General features: G+C 46.2%; 5 protein-coding genes across 7 annotated transcripts; 2 read left to right on the top strand and 3 right to left on the bottom strand.

Moving 5' to 3' along the window:
• Positions 1 to 371: 371 nt before the first annotated feature.
• On the top strand, positions 372 to 2614 carry LOC135632508 (wax ester synthase/diacylglycerol acyltransferase 6-like). The gene is made up of 7 exons (XM_065141116.1): positions 372 to 710; positions 781 to 1371; positions 1456 to 1522; positions 1606 to 1688; positions 1766 to 1981; positions 2262 to 2399; positions 2579 to 2614. The coding sequence occupies exons 1-7, from the start codon at positions 372 to 374 to the stop codon at positions 2612 to 2614; spliced, it is 1470 nt and encodes a 489-aa protein (XP_064997188.1).
• Positions 2615 to 2909: 295 nt separating this feature from the next.
• LOC135633749 (uncharacterized) lies at positions 2910 to 8171 on the bottom strand. Of its 2 annotated transcripts, XM_065143614.1 has the most exons (10): positions 7881 to 8171; positions 6163 to 6361; positions 6020 to 6081; positions 5712 to 5917; positions 5461 to 5579; positions 5287 to 5389; positions 4889 to 5172; positions 4052 to 4258; positions 3885 to 3960; positions 2910 to 3436 (listed from the first exon to the last, which is right to left on the bottom strand). In XM_065143614.1, the coding sequence occupies exons 1-3, from the start codon at positions 8169 to 8171 to the stop codon at positions 6074 to 6076; spliced, it is 498 nt and encodes a 165-aa protein (XP_064999686.1). In that variant the 3' UTR covers positions 2910 to 3436; positions 3885 to 3960; positions 4052 to 4258; positions 4889 to 5172; positions 5287 to 5389; positions 5461 to 5579; positions 5712 to 5917; positions 6020 to 6073. The 2 variants fall into 2 exon arrangements, 1 of the variants encoding a protein (XP_064999686.1); XR_010495112.1 differs by lacking the exon at positions 7881 to 8171 and adding an exon at positions 7007 to 7169 and having other exon boundaries at positions 6020 to 6361.
• Positions 8172 to 8310: 139 nt separating this feature from the next.
• On the bottom strand, positions 8311 to 12345 carry LOC135633748 (uncharacterized). Of its 2 annotated transcripts, none has more exons than XM_065143612.1 (5): positions 12091 to 12345; positions 10267 to 10791; positions 9185 to 9506; positions 9019 to 9096; positions 8311 to 8582 (listed from the first exon to the last, which is right to left on the bottom strand). In XM_065143612.1, exons 1-5 carry the CDS (start codon positions 12096 to 12098, stop codon positions 8370 to 8372), a joined length of 1146 nt encoding a protein of 381 aa, XP_064999684.1. In that variant the 5' UTR covers positions 12099 to 12345; the 3' UTR covers positions 8311 to 8369. The 2 variants fall into 2 exon arrangements, with proteins under 2 accessions (XP_064999684.1, XP_064999685.1); XM_065143613.1 differs by having other exon boundaries at positions 8311 to 8566; positions 12091 to 12344.
• A 1365-nt stretch (positions 12346 to 13710) lies between these two features.
• On the top strand, positions 13711 to 15623 carry LOC135632883 (serine/threonine-protein kinase AGC1-5-like). Its single transcript, XM_065141729.1, has 2 exons — positions 13711 to 14491; positions 14576 to 15623. Exons 1-2 carry the CDS (start codon positions 13989 to 13991, stop codon positions 15396 to 15398), a joined length of 1326 nt encoding a protein of 441 aa, XP_064997801.1. The 5' UTR covers positions 13711 to 13988; the 3' UTR covers positions 15399 to 15623.
• Positions 15624 to 17057: 1434 nt separating this feature from the next.
• On the bottom strand, positions 17058 to 18374 carry LOC135633100 (probable purine permease 4). The gene has a single exon (XM_065142193.1). It carries the CDS (start codon positions 18253 to 18255, stop codon positions 17266 to 17268), a length of 990 nt encoding a protein of 329 aa, XP_064998265.1. The 5' UTR covers positions 18256 to 18374; the 3' UTR covers positions 17058 to 17265.
• Between the last annotated feature and the right edge of the window lie 1015 nt (positions 18375 to 19389).

The raw sequence follows: 19389 nt of genomic DNA, 5'->3' as shown, positions 1-19389 counted from the left end.
ACTCGACAAAGTTAAAGCGCACCTCGGAATGACGTCAAACCTGCTCCAGGTGAACGAGAAGCACCTCGAGACCACACCGGGAAGATCCTCCTCCCGTCCCTACCTTCTCACGTGACCCCTCGGAGATCTTCTGGTCGATCTAGCGCGTTCGGGACCGAATCAGGCTAAAGACGACCCCATCGGTCGACGACATCCACGTACCAACAACTACTACACTGCACGCGTCTTCCCCGAGTTAATGTGCTCAGTAAATGGCATGAGCTCAGACGTCGGAAAAGCCAACTACAAAGCTGGCTTCTTGTTTTGCAATCTCAACTGCCCTTATTAACTCGTCTTCCTCGTGTAGAGATTGTTGATAGGTGTTTTGAAGGATGGCTGAACGCATGGATTCGGCGGGGGGTATGGAGTTGAGGAGGAGACCGGCTGGGATAAGGACCGGAAGAGGTGGGATAGAGGAGGAGGAGGAGGAGGAGGAGGAGGAGGAGGAGAGTGGAGGAAGAAGAAGAGAAGGTAGGGAGAAGAATATTGGTGAGATGATGGAGGAGGAGGAGGAGGAGCCAATGAGCCCGGCGGCGAGGCTCTTCCACGCGCCCCATTTCAATTGCCACATCATCGCTATCATGGGGAGCGGTAAGGAGATCGACATCGACGTGCTCAAGGCCGGCATCCGGGCGACGCTCGCCCGTCACCCCCGCTTCTGCAGCATTCAGGTTCTACGAAACTAGTTTTGGACGCGAGCTTAGTGTTCCATGAAGCAACTGAGAGCTCTCGACGTGACAGGTTTTGGACGAGACGGAGGGGAAGAAGGCGAGGTGGGTGCGGACCGACGTGGAGGTAGAGAAGCACCTGGTGATCCCGGACCTGCACCCCAATGGCGGCGACACCTCCGCCGCGGACCGCCTCCTGGAGGACTACGTGGCCTCCCTTGGCCGGTCCACCATGGACGCCTCCCGCCCCATGTGGGAGTTCCACATCCTCAACTTCCCCACCTCCGAGGCCGCCGCCGTCGCCGTCTTCCGCGTTCACCACTCCCTCGGCGACGGCGCCTCCCTCATGTCCCTCCTCCTCGCCTGCTTCCGCAAGACGTCCGACCCCGACGCCCTCCCGTCCCTCCCCGGACCCCACCGGCCGCCGCGCTCCCCTCCGCGGGCTCTCCGCCCCCTCGCTCTCCTCCGCCGGCTCTGGGTCACTCTGGTGCTCGTGTGGAACACGCTCGTCGACGTCGCCTACTTCGTCGCCACTTCCATCTTCTTGAAGGACACCCCGACCCCGTTCAAGGGCGCAGAGGGCACCGAGTTCCACCCCAAGCGGTTCGTGCACCGCACCATCAGTCTGCACGACGTCAAGGCCATCAAGAACGCCATGCATTGCGTAAGCTCGTCTTCTTCCTCCTTCCCCCCTTCTTTTCTTATTCACCGGAACGATTCCTCCTGACGCATCAACACATCTTCACAGACAATAAACGACGTCCTGGTCGGCGTGACATCCGCCAGTTTGTCTCGTTATCTCAGTAGAAAATATGGTAAGATCTCCACGCTGCACACGCTCCATCATCTTCTACTACTGTCGGCTCAGTTCTTGAAGAGCTTTACGCCGATTCTTCAGGCGAGAGCGGCCAACAGTTGCCGGAAAATATCAGGATGCGATCGACCCTGCTCGTGAACATGCGGCCGACGCCGACGATCCATGTAAGTATTTCTCGGAGGCAATGGACGGAATGAGATCTCCCTAGCTGCTCTAACAACTGCGTTGAACGTATAAGCAGGCACTGGCGGGGGCGATGGAGGAGGGGAACACGAGCGGAGACAAGTGGGGCAATCTGCTCGGCTATCTCCTTCTGCCATTTCCTGTAGCGCTGTACAAAGACCCGCTTGACTACGTTCGCAAGGGTAAGTCGATGGCTGATAGGAAGAAGAACTCCATGGAGGCACTCTTCACGTACCGCAGCGGTGCTGTCGTCTTCAAATACTGTGGCTTTAAGGTGTGAGCTTGATATCTGCTGTTTAATCACACGTACAGTGTTGGTTGCAGTAAGATTTATTGAAAAGAAAATTGATATACAGATATAATGTGCATGATAAAGATATAAATTAGAATTAACATATACTTATTGTTGGAAAAATAGGAGGTTATATGTTGTGGTGGACATTAATATGTTATATATATTATGTTAGGTTGATTGGAAAAGATTACTAGTGTTTTGTGGAGAGAAAAAAATGAATGGTTTGTTTCTCATGGTGATGGGCATTTCCAAAATGCAGGCAGCAGCTGCTCTCTCTCATAGAGTGCTTTCAAACACCACATTGTCATTCTCAAATATTGTAGGGCCAATAGAAGAAATTGAATTCTATGGTCATCCAATGGTTTATCTTGCTCCTACTGTTTATGGACACCCACATGTGAGTGCCTCTTTCAAGAACTTCCTCTCACTCACTGTTCATGGAATTCCCTTGCTATTCCAACCTTCTTTATTTAAGCTGGTAATTTGTGATGCTGAGAGCATGTGTGCCCCTATTTAATCTACTTTAATATGTTCTGGCTATGTTAGATTTTTCTCTTTGTTTTTGCTTATGTGTAGAAATCAATGTGCCAATTGGTTGGTAAATTTTGTTAAATTGAACAAAAAATTATGCAATACGGAGAATTATTCTCTCTGTTTGGAAAAGAAAAAAAGTTGACAATTTGTGGAGCAATTTTGTTGAAAAAACTGATCAGGAATAATAATAATAATAATAATAATAATAATAATAATAATAATAATAATAATAATAATAATAATAATAATAATAAATAATAAATAATAATAATAATAATAATAATAATAATAATAATAATAATAATAATAATAATAATAATAATAATAATAATAAAGACATATACTTCAATAATTCACAGAGAAAGAATAATAATAAAGAAGGCATAATCTCTTTATTTTTATTCATAATGTTTCTAATTTGATAGGACTCCCAAAATTTATAATTTTGGTCAAGGCTGCTAATCTACATCATTAGATTGGATATCAAGCCAATCTAAAAACTTTAAGTTATGAATCAAACTTAACCTTGTTAATCCGACTCTTTCAATTCTCATCAATGTGATAATTCTTTAGCTCTCTTTCTATCTGCCCCCACATAAATAGTTTTTAGCTCTCTTTCAATTCTCATTTCATGCAAACTGCATCTGTTTTTACAGGCAGTCGTTGCATTACTTTTACATGCTATATAATTTTGATCAGGTAACTTATCCACAATGTAGACATCTTCACCATTAGAAACATTTCGGCAGGCACTCACAGTTACTCTTATGAGTTACATGAACACCATGAAAGTAGTTCTGGCAGTGGATGAATTGGCCATACCTGACCCTCACCAGCTCTTGGATGACTTTGCTGACAGCCTCGAGCTCATCAAGGAAGCACTTCCGAGAAGAACATAACCTGGAAGGCATACACACGAAGAAATGAGACTTGGCTATATGATCGATCAGTTCTTCAATTTGTAATAAGCTGTTGTGTGACTCTTAAGAATTGTTCTTCAGTATGTCTTGGTTTTATGGCAAGAAAAAGTAGTACATCAGCAAGGTTTTAATTCTCATCACAGCATTACATTCTCTTTTGGGCATGCAAAGTTCTAATTTGTAATGCATGTGTCATATCATCTCATGAAAATAATAAATCTTCACGACAACAAAGATAGAGATGAAAGGCAAATGCTCATTGATTTAAAATACTTAAATCTAATTTAAGTATAATAAATTATTTTAATCCTATAAATCAATTAAATTATTCTTGATATCCATTTTATTTAGACACTAATGTAGCCATGTTTCTTTACTGTGTTTGCTTGATTAAAGAGATAGGCACAAGTACAATGGTACAAGCATACCTGAGTTGGTGCCATCAATGGTGGATACGCATCAACAGGCAGAAGAAAAAGAGGAACAAAGTAATGGCAGGGAAGGCTGCAGGGGTAGAAAGAAGGGAGACCATTAAAAGCCAGTTTTGGAATCAAAAGCACAACCTCAATCAAAAGCACAAGTTCTCTTTGTCAACCTGTCAACCTCATCACAACCCACACACCTCCCAACTATTCATTCATGTTTGGGTTTTGGAGGTGTTGTCCTTTGTTAAGCTTCCAATCCCATTGCAACTCACACTCTTCACAACTCTCTTACAAGTGGATTGATCTGTTAGATTCCCACTCCTATTCTCCTCTCCTTTCCCTGCTTCGAGTTCATATCCTTTTTGCCATTGACCAACCTACCATGCTCATCAAAATTTTCCCTTTATTTAGTAACTTAATAAAGAAAAATTAAAAAAAAAATAACAAATGATATCGTAAAATCTTTCCATTTATAACTCCGGGGATCAACCAGCATTTACAATAGATTTGCACAAATTCCTCGATGATACCCGATTGTCAATAAATAGAGTTTGAAAAGCATATCTTGAGTTTGTATGGAAATAGAGTCCACAATATCCGCAGAAAAGAGAACAAGCCTCAGCTTGAACTACCAAAGATAAAAGGTACATGAACAGCCATTTGATCCCCATCAAAATCTGCATTGGAACTCCTAAGATATGATACTAATAAATATTTTAATTGGGTTATCGGAAAGCTTTTGAGATTTATGATTATCCAATCAAGATCTTTATTAAAGATTTAGTGGTTAGAGAAGAATCTAATATATTTATGAACTTTAAACATCCATCCTTTCTGACATGTGAAACTAAATCCAAGTACATGACATAAACTAGTTAGATAAAAGGATAGGATATTATACAAATATTGATTAAATATCAAACAGAATAAATAGAGACAAATATGAAATTCAAACTCACAATATATACTGATATCATGATAAATATTTTGATTGAATTAACAGATACCTCGTCCCCACCATTTTTGGATACCATCTTTTTCAGGTCATCAGGCGGGAAACAGATGAAGCCATCGGCCTCACTCAGCCACGTCAGAGGAAGAATCTGGATCCTTTGGTCCAATTGGAAGACAGCATATGTCTACCTTTTCCTTCATGATCTGCTTTCCAGTGTATTAAATCTGCCTTTTTCTCTTCCTTTTCTTACGGTAGTTGAAGTTCTTCAAGCCATTCTCTTCTTGTCTTGGCCATCACTTCTTCCAGCTTAAGCACTTAGTGGAAATGATTAAGATTCTGCATTTCAAATAGTTCTAATAATCATTGGCAACATCTAAATGCTAATCCGAGGTTTGTTTAGATAGTTACACCGGTGCCATCATAAAGATCCATACAAGTAGACTTTCATACCTTCGGGAACTTCTCCAATTATTGAGCTTTTATGGCAGAATCTTGGCAAGAAAAGCACGAGGACAGGGAAGACAACAGCCAATGTTCTTCCATTGAGAAGTTCCTAACCATCGGTGATCTTAAGATTGAAGAGTGACAGCAAATATTTTCCAGGTACAGGGAGAAGAAGAGTACCTGATTTCTTTTCTTTCTCCTTGTGTTCCCCGCATAGTTTCTTTCTTATGGAAACAAAGTCTTAAGAACAGTGACTGATCCATAAAACTTCTGAACCTCTGTTGCTGCTGATAAAGCAACTGCCAAGAAATGATACTTGTGATTTTTATCACCAAGTTCCATATTTTCTCTTTTCTAAACATTTTTAGCTAGATCTATCGAAAAAGCAACTATTAGTGATACTTCAAAAAAGGGGATGATAAGACGCATACAAGTCCATGTTTGTTCCATCCTTGTGCTAATTTTAACTTGCATTTTTCAACCAGACCGCAAGTTCTGCAAAGTGATGCAAGTCTGGTGTTTTGCAGTATGCTCGCAGGGAGGCTCTTGCAGATAGCCAACCGAAGGTACGAGGAAGGTTTGTGAAGACGGAAGAACCTCTTAGTGATACTTCTTGCTCGGTTGCTTCGATGCATTACTGTACCCAGCAACAATGTCACAGAGTTAGACTGGTATAGACATCATCAAACAGTAGAACCGTCCACATAACAGCAAGTGCAAGCGGATATCAATTACTCACGAAAAGACAAGTGAAGTTGGAGATAGAACAGGATGGATCCTCCTTACACACTGTCTAACCAGCTGAAGTTCCAGAATGAGAGAAACGTGGACATTATTAATATGCATAAGCAGATAAGAGAAACACGAGTAGGTATCATTTACTGAAGTTGCCACACTGTTGCGTGAAGCCACTTGGTGATCTGCCTCTGCCACGATGTTGGTGCAGGCCATTTCGCTTTTGTGCAGGTTGATGGCCATTACCACGATATGCTTGCTGGGTCATCAACCTCATCCTCTGCTGCTTCATATCTGCAAAAAGTGCATCCAACGTCTGTGGTCTCTGCTTGGTTACCACCTTATCCTGCACGTAATTATTGTAGACTCGTCAGAGAACAGCAAAAGAATCCAAGAAAAAGACCTTACAACTGACCAATGTAATGTCTTCCAAATTGTACATTCTACAAAACAAAATCGATTCAGCAACGATTACCCAGAAATCTTAGAGTCAATTTGTGGACGTTTATCAATTATCAACTTGAACAATAGGGAATATATGTAAGAGAAGGAAGGGATGGCAAAAATGACTGTCATGCTAAAGATCAATGCCATTAAAAGGTTATAGTCAAGCAGCATCTTGCTCTGCTACCAAGGGTTGCGACAGTCTACAGAATAAGACGAAACAAAAGAGTGTTTTGGGGATACTACGACAGTCTGCAGCTGTCACAAGATCAAAACCATCTCCACATGTGCTACAAAATTCCCTCCAGCGTCATAAAGACGCAAACCAAGGCAACAAAGTCAACAAATAAAAGAAGAAACGCAATCCTCCACCAATTAAGAAAGAAAGCGCAAGAAGAGATAACCTAAACTACAGCGACATCGTCGACGCGTGGTACGGGTAAATTAGTTGAGGATCGAAGATTGCGGATGCCGAAAGAAAGTAACATGTATAGAGAAATCAGCGAGCTGCACCAATACAGATGGAGCAAGGGAGAAGAGAACTCGCCTTATATCTATCCACCGCAGACAGGGGGATCACAGGGACGAGGTTTGGCTCCAAGAATTAGGGTTCAGAGGGAAACAAGCGATCGAGCACGAGCTCCCCAGCAAGAACTCCCCTTCTCGGTGGTACTCGACCAGCGATCGAGCACCAGCCCCCTTCACCGCCGATCTGTCTTATATGTGAAAGAAAGGAAAAGGAGGCGGCCCAATCACTCACGTTGACCTAGTGCTTGACCAAAATAAATAAATACTTTAATAATCATATATATTCATAATCATTATGCTACGTCATCAATTAATATGATATAGAATGATATAAAAGATGGTTAACTTTGTTGGTAAATATTTTAACCGTCAGATTTAAATTTAATTTTCGTCTTTTAATATATATATATATATATATATATATATATTAGGCATCCTGAACTCCCATCAAGAATTGTCGACTCCTCCGAAGCGACAACAACTAGATCAAGATCCAAAACTGTGCTTCGACTCTTGTGCACATTACGGTATCTCATCTTTTTCTCAAGAATCAAACACCGACAAAACCACGCTTGCAGGAACCCAAAGGAAGCAACAGCTCAAGATCAATCGAGCTCTCGACGGAGAACCTAAAACTAGCGCCCAGCAAGCAAGATCCACCCACAAGCGCAAGAACGATACGAGAGGAGTGGATCGCAAAAAGTCGTCGTCGTCGTCGTCATCATCCCGAGGCGATCGAAAAATGTTTGGAAAGTGAAAGAAATGGGAAGAGGGTCAGACCTCGCGATTCTGGTTTTGTTCGTGGCTATTCTGTCGTCCTTTAGGTCGTCCTCTCTCTCTCTCTCTCCCCCTCAACACGGTAAGTATGCGTTGGGTGCCCAGAGAAGACACACCTTTGTAGGTTCCCGGTAGCCAACGGGCTCCAGCGTCGGGACCCACCCGTTCCGAGCCATCACCTCCATGTAGCCGTAGATGATTGCTGCCTGTTGTTTGGCACCCGACCCGAACAAAAGATTCCATTTATAATTGGGTCCTTCGCACTCTTTTCTTTGTGGCTTCTCTGTACATGTGAGTCGGACCCACCAAAAGCCAAGTGGGAGAACCGAAAATGCGCCGGTGGCCGAGCACCCACTCGGCATTTGCGAGGCTGGACCCCGTCGCTTAGCAGTCTTATCCGTCGTCATCGTATGTGCCGCTGAACCCTGCGCCGTCCACCACGGCGGATCGCGCCATGTATTGCGGCTTCTGATGCGCCACCGTTGCCAAGGATGAGAAAACAAGGCAAGTCACCCACATATCAGATCCAAAAACGATCAGTATCGGTTTGATCGAATTGACTTTTTTTTTCTCCATTAATGCCAGCTGCGGATCTGTACAAGGGCTCAGAGGATGCACGGAGGGTTACAAACGCTCCCCAAAACCAGCGTGAGAAACAAAGAACTCCCGACACCAACGACACGACGGAGCGTGAGGAGGAAGAAGAGATCAACGCGACCTGGAGCTGCATCCATGCATGCCTCGACCGCATTCACTCGGAGTCGCTCTCCATGCTCTCCATCCCCTTCAATCCCCTCCGCCTCTGCACAAAGCAACAACTGCATCATCGGCACAAGAATTAAATTATGTCACGGAAAGTAGAGGAGGAAGCCAAACGCCACAAGTGGGATCAGAGAAAGGCGAGGCCGCATTAATTTGGGACCATCAAGGCGGTCACTGTGATGGGTGTCAGGGACCCACGTGAAGATAGGGAAAAGGGACCGATGCATTTTTCAACCCACTCCCTTCTCTCGAGGGCCAAAAACTGGGGATTGGTTGGCGTCATGCATGTTTTATGATCCACCTTCTCGGATGCCATGATGGATGGGATGCGTCGACAAAATAAATAAAATAGACACATAAAAAATAGGAAAAAACCAAGAAGTCGAAGAAGATTAGGTCGATTTGTTGGTGATGGACAGAAATACGGAGGCAAGAGGAGGAGGAGGAGGGGAAGGAGGGGGGAGAGAATCCGGGATGCGTGGGGAAGAATACCTTCTTAGCGCATTTCTTCTCCCGCACTTCATACCGTCCCCTCGTCAAATCCGACAGCCACATTCCTGGAAAACAATACTGCACCCACCCAAAAGTTAATTTATGATTACTGATGTCTTTACAAAACAAGATGCAAGAACCGGATCGACAGATGGGGTTTTAATACCTGGAGAGTCTTGTCGATGTTCTTGGCCCGCTTCTTGGGGCGTTGGGGCAGCTTGGTGCCCTTCATGGCTAGGAAGTCGTCCTCCTTCTCCTTGCGCGAGAGGGATATGAAGATCTTGGGCCACTCGAACTGGTCCAGGTTCAGCTTCTCCCCGATCGCGGCGGCCCCCACCGGGGAAGCAGCTTCCTGATCCGAGGGCTGACGCTTCGGTTCCGGCGGATTCATGGAGCCGTCGGCGGCGGACCTCAGAACCTTATTCGGTGGGGAAGAAGGCGATCGCTTATCGGATCGAGCTGTGCCGCCCGATCGCTCTTCGACGCCCCTGATCATGGCCAGAGAAAAAGGGCAAAAAGGAACTCAAGACAGGGTAACAAGAAATGAATGGTAGGTGCAGAGGCTCCAACTGTTCCCTGCTATAAATGAAAAAATAAATAAATGTCCAAGTGGTATTTATAGCGGCGTAAAGCGAAAGGATACCTTTATGACAAAGAAAATAATGGAAAAGACCAACTTATACGCCTAAAAATAAAACAAAATAGAGCATAAACACACACACACACAAAAAAAAAAAAAAAAAGGTTATGGACAGATGAGCGGATGGGTGTTCCTTATTGACCGGATAAAAATAACACGGAGCGATGAGAGGGATGGTTTTGTGGCAGCATATGAACATGAGGCATGTGGGCGGGTTTGGTATCATCGATTGGTAGCCTGTGCCGGGGGCGACAGGACAGGAAGGCAATGACTAGTGCTCTATCTATAAAGCAACTCCAGGTGCTAGCAAGATAAAATGTAAAGCAAGGAGATATCATCACTCAAGAATCTCACATACCAAGGGGAGCCGCAAGAACTACGATACGTCAACAAACCAGAAAAATATCAAAGGATTCGCACCATATCTGCGGCCTTGCGATCTGACAGGAAACACATCTCTTCTTGGGTTTTGAATAGGGGAAAGCGGATAAAATTCTTAAAATAAAATCCTAGTGGCAAAAAAAGAAAAGAGAAAGCTACGCTGCTAAAACAACCCAAAAGATTACCAACATATGAGAGAGAGAGAGAGAGAGAGAGAGAGCGTATACTTGTTGGCATCACGGACGGGAACAGACGACCTCAGATGGGCTCCCCTGGCGTACGAGCCGGCAAAGTGCGGAGGGGGCATCGCCGCCGCCGATCGGCGAGGAACCTTGAGCATCTGCTTCGAGTGGGAGGAGGTCTCGTCGCCCGACGCCCGGCTCTCCGCCCTCGGCCCGCGGGACCGCTTGTTGTGTCCCCACTGCAGTATGACGTCGCCGCCGACCCCGTTGATGGTCTCATGGTGCCGGCTATAAGACTTGGCGGAAGCGGAAGGGGGCGGCGGTTGGCTCTCCGAGTGCGCCGCTGAGGTAGGGGAATCTGAGGGGAAGGAGGTGCGAGGGAACTGGTGGTCTCGGGTTGGGGATGGGCCGGCCGATCCGGACACCGATCTCGCTCTTATGGGTTTGGCTTCGAGAGGGGAGTGGCTAGTGCTTCTGCTGCCGTGGTCGGCGTCGTCTTCTTTCCATGTTCTCAGGATCGGCTTCCTTCCATTGCCGAGGGGGAGGATGTCCGGGCTAACTCTCTGGTATCTGTGGAACAAAGACGGCATGTTAAGGTCAATAGCTGCCTGGTACCTTCAAATCTCAATGGATCATATCAAGCGACCATATCAAAACTCAAAGATGAGGATTAATAGGCAGAAATCTGAGGTATCAGGCATCGAAAATAGTTGTTTACTGAAAGAAGCAGCCTAAAAACTGCAGATCCATGAATACAGAGAGCTTAAGACCAAAACTTTAGCTTGGATAGCAGCAAAAATTTGGAAATTTGTGCTGGGTCGGTTTTCTGGATCGACATGTGGTATAGAGCAAATCCATTCCGAGTCCATAACAGAGAAGAAGAGGAAACACGATAGGGAGAAACAAAGAAGCTCTTGATCTCCTGCAATACCAAAGCCGAGGCAACAGAAAAGGGATTCCGAACCCAAGTAATCTCCAGATGAAACAAGGAAGACAAACTCATCACGTGGATAGGCATAAGCAATTTGACAAAGGCGTAGATCCGGTAGATTTAGACGATCTGGGACGAGACCTTCGGCTAATTCCAGTGAAACAGGACTTGTAGCCAGAAAGCAGAGGTCAAATCGAAAACAGAGGTTTGCGTCAACTCGAATTGGCGATCTGACTCGCAGTTCCTACCACAAGAACATCAAAAGCAGGAACCAGAATTGGCGATCTGCGTCCCGATTTCCACCACAAGAACATCAAGACAGGACATCGAAAACTACAGGGAAAGAATCGAACCAATTCAAACCCAAGGGTTCCACAGAAGAAACAAGGATAAAAAAAAAAAAAAGACCATGAAATCTTAAGGCGCTTCTCCTCCAAACCGATTGTAAAACCAAACAATAGTATTCAAGAAAGCAAAATGTTGAGAAAAAAAGCACGATTCTGTTCTAAGGCACTTCAAATAAAAAGAAAGGGTAGACAAAAACGCCGGAAGAGTCATTGGGCGATCAAATCTGAAATCTTCAGATCCCAAAATACATTACAGAAGCCAACAACAGAGCCGGGAGATAGAAGATAGGCACTGAACCCAGAGTCTTCCCGTTCAGGAAGCCGAAAGAGGCGATCGGCGGGCAGAAACCCGCAGGCAGAAAAGGCACAATCTCCAGCCGGAGAAGCGCTCTTCACCTACACCGCCTTCGCCTTCCCCTCCTCAGCGACCTCTCTTTGAAGCAACTATACAAAAAATTCGATCTCAAGCGACGACAGCAAGGAAGAAACAGTTCGAGATGAGAGGATCGTCGCGCAACCAACACAAACAGAGGTAAACGGAGAGCAGGAAATAGGAGAAAGGAGCGGAGAGAAAGAGGGATTGCAGCAAACCTCATCATCTCCAACCGGGAGCCGGATCAACAAGCGATTGTTTGTACAGATCGCATAGCCCTCTCAGGACTCGCACATGAATCAATGGCGTCCTTTCACCGGAACAACAGTCCTATTCTCTTTCACCGCGAGGATTCAAGAAGCAGAAGAAATCTCCGAGAGAACAAAGGCGTCACTGTGGAGGATGAGACGAGAGACGCGAAGAGGAAGAAAGAGAAGAAAAGACAAGAGAAGGCGAGGGCGATGAGGAAGAGATGGGGTTAAAATAGCGGCTTTGTCGAACTATACTTCCCAAAGTACCCCTCTTAATTGCACTTAACTTCCAGTTTGCCCTCCCCGTCGGAGGATCTATCCGTAAATAAACCAAAAGAACGAGTGTTTTTGCGCGACTAAAGATCCAAGCATGCCTTCGTGTCGCGGGTTGTTCGTGTCCTCATAACAAGTTACAACATAACCGTAGATGTCTTCTCTATGCGACTAAAACATCCACCGTCCGACCTCTTTGATCACAGTCCCTTGCCGTCTTTGCCTTGTCCACATCCGATGGGCGCATAAGGCAGAGTCCGCATGATAGATAGACGGCTACGATTGACTTGATAAAACGAACGAGCTGATAAGGGAAAGATGTGACCGCCAGTAGCCGGTTCCCGGTCAATCTCACATTAGCTTTCTTGTGAAGTCAGACTCCATTTTAAGGCCTCCAACCTTTTTTTTCTATTTTTTTATAGAAATTTCAGATAAATATCTTTGCGGAGTTTGAAAATAATCCAAAATTAAATAAAAATAATCCCAAAAAAAAAACCAGATTGATCAGTATTAGCCAACACTGCTATTATGATCTATATTGCCAATCAATCACCTATAAACAATATAGGTAAGACCAGTGATGAGATAATATTACTGATATTCCTAACTATATCTTTAGAAAGCAACATTTGACAGTGATGAGAGGGCAGGAGGCTATCGGGTCCCACCTACCACCTCTCCAATCACTTGCCTTCCTCTCCAAACATCAATGAATGCACTGAGAGCTATTCATTTGGCCTCTCCTCCGAAAAGAAATCATTTAGAGACCTAATCAATGATAAACCAGAATTTAGTATCAAAAACCAATAATATTTAGCTCATCTCATTGTAAATATTTTTGGACACCGACCGACGTATATGGACTCGATCGAGTCAAAATTAGACGAGTCCGTTGTGCTTATTTTGACCCGACAGCCATCCAAACCTCGGTCAAACCACACCCCCAACATCCCGTAGCAGGCGTAGCGTGGCATGGTGGAGGAGCCGCACCACAACATCCCGCCGGCGTTATGCAGGGAATGTCGCCGAGGGCAGCATCCTACCACACCCCAACAACAACAACAACGTAGTCGGATCCCATGAACTCATACACCACGCGATACTGTTCCCCTCCCACGTCTCAACCATCCCTCCCTCCACCATCACATTATTTATGTATCCCTTCTTCTCTTCCAAGGAATGTCCTCTGCTCAAGACGGACCCCCATGAAGGTAGCAAGCTCCCTTCCTGTCTTCGGAGTAGCTTTGATCTGTGGTTGCAGTTGTTTGTCTTGTAAATGCTTGTTTTGATGTCCATTCCGTGACCGGCTGCCTTTCCTAATCTCTACTAACTCAAGGTGTTCGACTAAATTCCAGGCGAGCGCTGAGGCATCATCCAGGAGCAAGAATGTGGATCCTGCTCCAACGAACGCATCATCAAAATTGCCAAAGCACAAGAAGAAATTGCAACTAATCTCCAAAGATGATTCCACTCCAACAGACGATCCATGGCCAAGCTCCGGCGTTCACCCCAGCTGGTTCTCTAGCCCAAAACTGATAAGGATTTCGGAGGCAACTTCTGCCTCGTCCCCAACAGTGACCACGCCATCATGCATGGGGTCAAGGGAGACAAAGCCCAGTGACTCCGTCACCTGTAGCAATCATGGCGGCCGCAGTGGCACCGCAGCCGAAGCTTCAGAGAGTTCTGGCGCTGCTGCATCGGTCAGGCGGCACACCGGGGTTGATTTCCGCTGGGAGGCCATTCGGCTAGTTAATTCCAAAGGTTATCCCATCAGCTTGAGCCACTTCAAGCTCCTTAAGCGCATCGGCTATGGAGACATTGGCTGTGTTTATCTTGCCGAGCTCAAGGGAACCAACACCATGTTCGCCATGAAAATGATGGACAAAACCTCCCTCGCGAGTAGAAACAAGCTACTCCGGGCGCAAACAGAGAGAGAAATCCTCGGCCTACTCGACCACCCCTTCCTCCCTTCCCTGTATTCCCATTTCGAGACCGAAAGGTTGTCCTGCTTGGTCATGGAGTTCTGCAGCGGTGGCAATCTGCATTCCCTTCGTCAGAAGCAGCCTGATAAGCATTTCACGGAGAAGAACGCACGGTTTGCAGCTTTCTCTGCATCACAATGTTTTGATATGACTCCTCCAAAAATGGCTTATGCGTCTTCTCTTACTGTGTCGAACAGCTTTTACGCTTCGCAAGTGCTGCTCGCGATCGAATACCTGCACATGCTTGGAGTAGTGTACAGGGACTTGAAACCGGAGAACGTTCTCGTCAGGGACGACGGCCACATAATGCTCTCCGACTTCGACTTGTCGCTGCAGTGCTCCTTCAACCCCACGCTCGTCGAGGCCTCATCCGTCCATGGAGGCAGCAGCAGCGTTCGCACCCAGGGAACGCTCGCGAGCGAGACCATGCTGCAGGGCTGCATGCAGCCGACCGCGTTCTTGCCGCGCATCCTCCCCAAGAAGACCAACAAATCCAAACTGGACTTGGGCACGGGGAGCCGTGCTCTCCTGGAACTGATGGCGGAGCCGACGGATGCACGCTCGACGTCGTTCGTCGGCACGCACGAGTATCTGGCACCTGAGATCATCCGAGGAGACGGCCACGGGAGCGCAGTGGACTGGTGGACCTTGGGCATCTTCCTCTACGAGCTCGTGTACGGCACGACCCCATTCAAGGGGTCAGGAAACCGAGCCACGCTCTTCAACATAGTAGGCCAGCCATTGATGTTCCCGGAGGCACCGGCAGTGAGCGTGAGCGCACGAGACCTCATCCGCGGCCTGCTCGAGAAGGAACCAGAGAAGAGGATCGGGTACAGAAGGGGTGCTACCGAGATCAAACAGCACCCCTTCTTCGATGGGGTAAACTGGGCGCTAGTGAGGAGTGCCACACCACCTTACATACCTGAACCAATAGATGTGAGGCGGCTTGCTCACGATGAAGCGGTGGACAAGGGGAAGAAAGGTGGTGCAAGCGATGATGATTCTTTTCAGGACTTTTGAGGGTTTCTAGTCCACTTTTATTAGCATACGCAATTGTGTTTCTTCTATGACTCTTCATTGCCAATGGTCTTGAATTAGTGTGTGTTTCCAAAGAAGAGAGTTAGAATTAAGATTGTTAAATCTGTCGAGACAGCTTTGTTTTGTTTTGTGCGTGTTGTAATGATCGTAGCGTTCATATTTCATGTACTCCAGATTGAAGTCGTAATATGTAGTAGTCTGCTATAACTGTGCTTCGGCGAGTTCATAATAGAACATACATGAAAGGATGGTTGACGTTGTTGAGACGAGAGGAATGGCTGAGACGTGGGAGGGAAACAGTATTGTGCGGTGTATGAGTTCATGGGATCCAACTAAGTTGTTGATGTCGTCGTTGTTGGGGTGGTGTCGGTCCGGTTTTAAATCAAATCGAAAGACGAGAGGAATGGCTTGGACCGAAAAGGTACGATAACGAGCTGAAACATGCGGAGTTGATCACAGACCTCACATTTTTGAGTTCTTGATATCATCAGTCCGAAGATTATGATATAACTACTGAACATGTCCATATCAATACGATATTTAAATGAATTGTTTGCTTGCTTGCTTGCTTGTTAAATAAATCATATGATATTTTTGTCATCCACAGCAATTACAAATATATGTTTTATTATGAACTCGCTATATTAAATATGAACACTAAATTTTCTAAGTACGATTCTTACTCAGCTAAGTCGATGCCGCACCGGCCAATGTTTCGCAATAAGTAAAATAAGATAGGAAAAATGTATTGTGTATAATGATTGAGATGGTTGTGTACAACTTAATACCGTTAACCTAACTTGGCCGTGCTCAATGGAAGTGGCCTTAAACGGAATTATGACGTGGTTATAAGGACTAAGACGATCTCAATGCAAACTGAAAGGTAACTTCATGATTATTTCCTAAATAAAAGTCAAAGACATAAATACTTATCATGAATGTTTATTTATAATAGAGGTAAAAAAAAGTGAAATCATTTCGTTTCTTAATTTTATTATTATGTATAGAGGTGGACTAAGATTTTGATTTTTTACGTAGATAATATGATTTTAGTTAATTTCTATTTAGAAAATAATAATTCGTAATTTTTTTATTTAAAAATAAAAAAAAAACTCTGCAGATCCATTAATCCATATATAAAATTTTGAAATTTCATTTTCTGTGTATACCATTGTTTTATGGATCCTTTATTGTTAATGTTTCCAAAGCCATTGTCCTCCTCTAGGGACATTGGTGCTCTCTGAAACTTCCTTTGAAGTCAGTCCTTCGGACAAGATGAAGCCCTGTGTGTGTGCGTGTGTGACAGAGAGAGAGAGAGAGAGAGAGAGAGAGAGAGAGAGAGAGACATGAGCATCCAAAAAAAGGCAAGGAGATGGGTGTGTAGCTGCCAAAAGGCGAGGGAATAAAGAGCCCACAGGAAACCCAGAATAGAACACCAACACATGAGAGCAAAGGATTCACATCCCACTATGTATGGCTTTGGTGTCACCTTCGCTCGCCTTTTTGTACTTCTCATCATCCTTCCTAAAGCAAGATATCCTTATTCTGGTCCCCTGGCAATGGTCCGCTTCGGTAACGCTAATCTCTTATTGTATTTACTTGCATCGAACTGTTAACAGGCTATTTAGATCGGCGGATCCAAGATGATCTACCATAACCTATGACTCTAACAAAAAGGTAAGAAAAGAACACAAGATCAGCAGTATCTTTCCTTAGATTGACAAGGTTGAGGTGGATCTCTTCTCTTTCCCTCTCGACCTAACACCTCCTCCCTTAGAACAACTCCTCGTTACGCCGAAAACATAGAGAAGAAGACTATGATAAGGAAGGACGAGAGATCAGAAGCTGTTCAAGCACTGTTATCACCTCCAGTCACCTCGCTACTCTCTCTCCTCTCCGTCTCCTTCCCCTCCTCCATTGCCATCACAGCCTCGTCCTTCTTCTTCTTGTACTCTCCGTACAGGTAGGAACTGAAGGCCCAGAGGCAGAGCACCAGGGCCACCGCCTTGCCGCCGCCGAACTCGTCGCCGAACACCAGGACGCCGCCCAGCACGTTGACGGAGAGTAGCGCCGTCATGCAGATGACGCTGTTCACGGAGGACGTCAGGAACACCATCCCCGCGGTGCCCATGAAGCAGAACTGCCAGCCCACCACCGTGGCCGCCACCACCGTCCAGTACAGGGCGCCGCCGAGGTCCCACGCGCCCTCTTTTCGCCACCCGCCGCTCGCCGCCATCCCCGCCGCAGCTAGCGCCGTCGCGGCCGCCTCCATCAGCAGCTGCACCTCCACCACCATCCGGTACCCGCTCACCCCGCGGTAGACCAGCTGCGTGACCGGGAGGTACACCGCGAAGAGGCCCGCGGCGCCGAGGGTGGCGGCGAAGCCGAGGAAGAAGTGGCCCCGGTCGACGCCGGGGGGGCGGTCACCGGACGAGTTGAGAGCGAGAAGAACGGAGCTGAGGGTCAAAAGCACGACGCAGTTGAGACTGGAGAAGGTCAACGGGTGGCGGACGAGGAGCGCCGAGAGGAGGAGCGTGAAACCGAGCTGCGACGATAGGAGGAGCGAGGAAGTGGAGACGGAGAGGTAGGACACGCCGCAGGAGAAGAGCAGATTGTTGACGCCCAGCAGGAGGCCGAGCAGGAGGGACACATAAACAAGACGACGACTGAAGCCAGAGAAGGGACGAGAGGAGGGAGACGGAGTGAGGTATATGGGGAGGAGGAGGAGCGGGAAGCCGGCAGATTGAACCAGGGTCTCCACCCAACGGTTGGAGCCGCCATGGACGAAGTAGAAGCGGGAGAGCAGGGATGAGGACAGAGAGCCCAGGAAGAGGATCATGTAGTTGGCGGCCAAGAGAAGGGTGTTCGACCTCGACCGCTGGTTCACCGTCTCGGAGACGGCCACAGCAGAGTCGGCCGCATCACCTCCTCCACTTTCGTGGCCGAGTTGGGAGCGACTGCTTCGCTTAGGGGAGAGGATTTCCATGGGGCTGTGGGAGAACGCGGATGAAACAGGAGGGGGAGGGAGGGGCACAAGTTATATATGATGCTTCTGCTAATGCAAGAATCATTATAATAATGCTTTAACTCTGTGTATAAGAATCAGCTTAGCTACGATCACTTTACTACAATACAGAGAAACCTGAAAGAGAATGATTTCGATGCTTTTTTATGTACTATTGTCATGATTTACAAGATTTTGATCCCAACACATGTCTATCTATTCTTTTCCTAAATGCATATCGAAATCGTTCCCCTTCAGGTTTTCTTTGTATTGCCACAAAGTGGATGGTGGCCAAGCAGGTTCCTACAAAGAGAGTCCAAAGAAAGATTCTTGGATCAGCAGAAACACAAATCTATGTAGGTGGAAGGTGTTGGGGTTGGGTAGAGCAGGAGGTGATGGGGGCGAAGGCAGCCCCCAGAGGCGGTGAATTGGCGGTCGAGGTCAAACAACCTCCTCTTGGCCACCGACTGCATCATCCTCTTCTTGAGATCTCCAGCCTCCTCGCTCTCCCGTCTCTACTTTGCCCATGGCAACTCCAACAATTGTCTATATATATATATCATCTCATTCTATGATTCTATTTCATTTTAATTGGAGGAGAAATAATATATCTTTTGATAATTAAATCAAAATATAAGTAATATAAATGAAAAATTAGATTGATAGTTTAGAACAAAAATCCAATGGCGCTTCAATATTATCCTAAACGTATTCCTTCAGTAAAAGATATTTCGACATCAACAACAACAAAAATCTTTTTATTTATTTTATTCCTTGCTTCCGTTGGTAGGGGATGGGGCCCTTTTTAAGTCTCTGCGGCGGAACGCTGTGGTGCCATGTGGCACTTGCGCGGTGCATTAATACGAGCCATTGCGTGCACTCCAAAGGTGCACGACAAGCATCGGATTCAAAAGCGTGCTCGGCGCAGTGCATGCACTTGGTCGGGCGCATGCACGCGCGGACATCGGC

This window comes from Musa acuminata, chromosome BXJ3-3, assembly GCF_036884655.1.
Source record: "Musa acuminata AAA Group cultivar baxijiao chromosome BXJ3-3, Cavendish_Baxijiao_AAA, whole genome shotgun sequence".
In the NCBI taxonomy this organism is placed as follows: Eukaryota; Viridiplantae; Streptophyta; class Magnoliopsida; order Zingiberales; family Musaceae; genus Musa; species Musa acuminata.
Note: the sequence above shows the minus strand (reverse complement) of the source record. Positions and strands in the feature narration are given on the sequence as shown.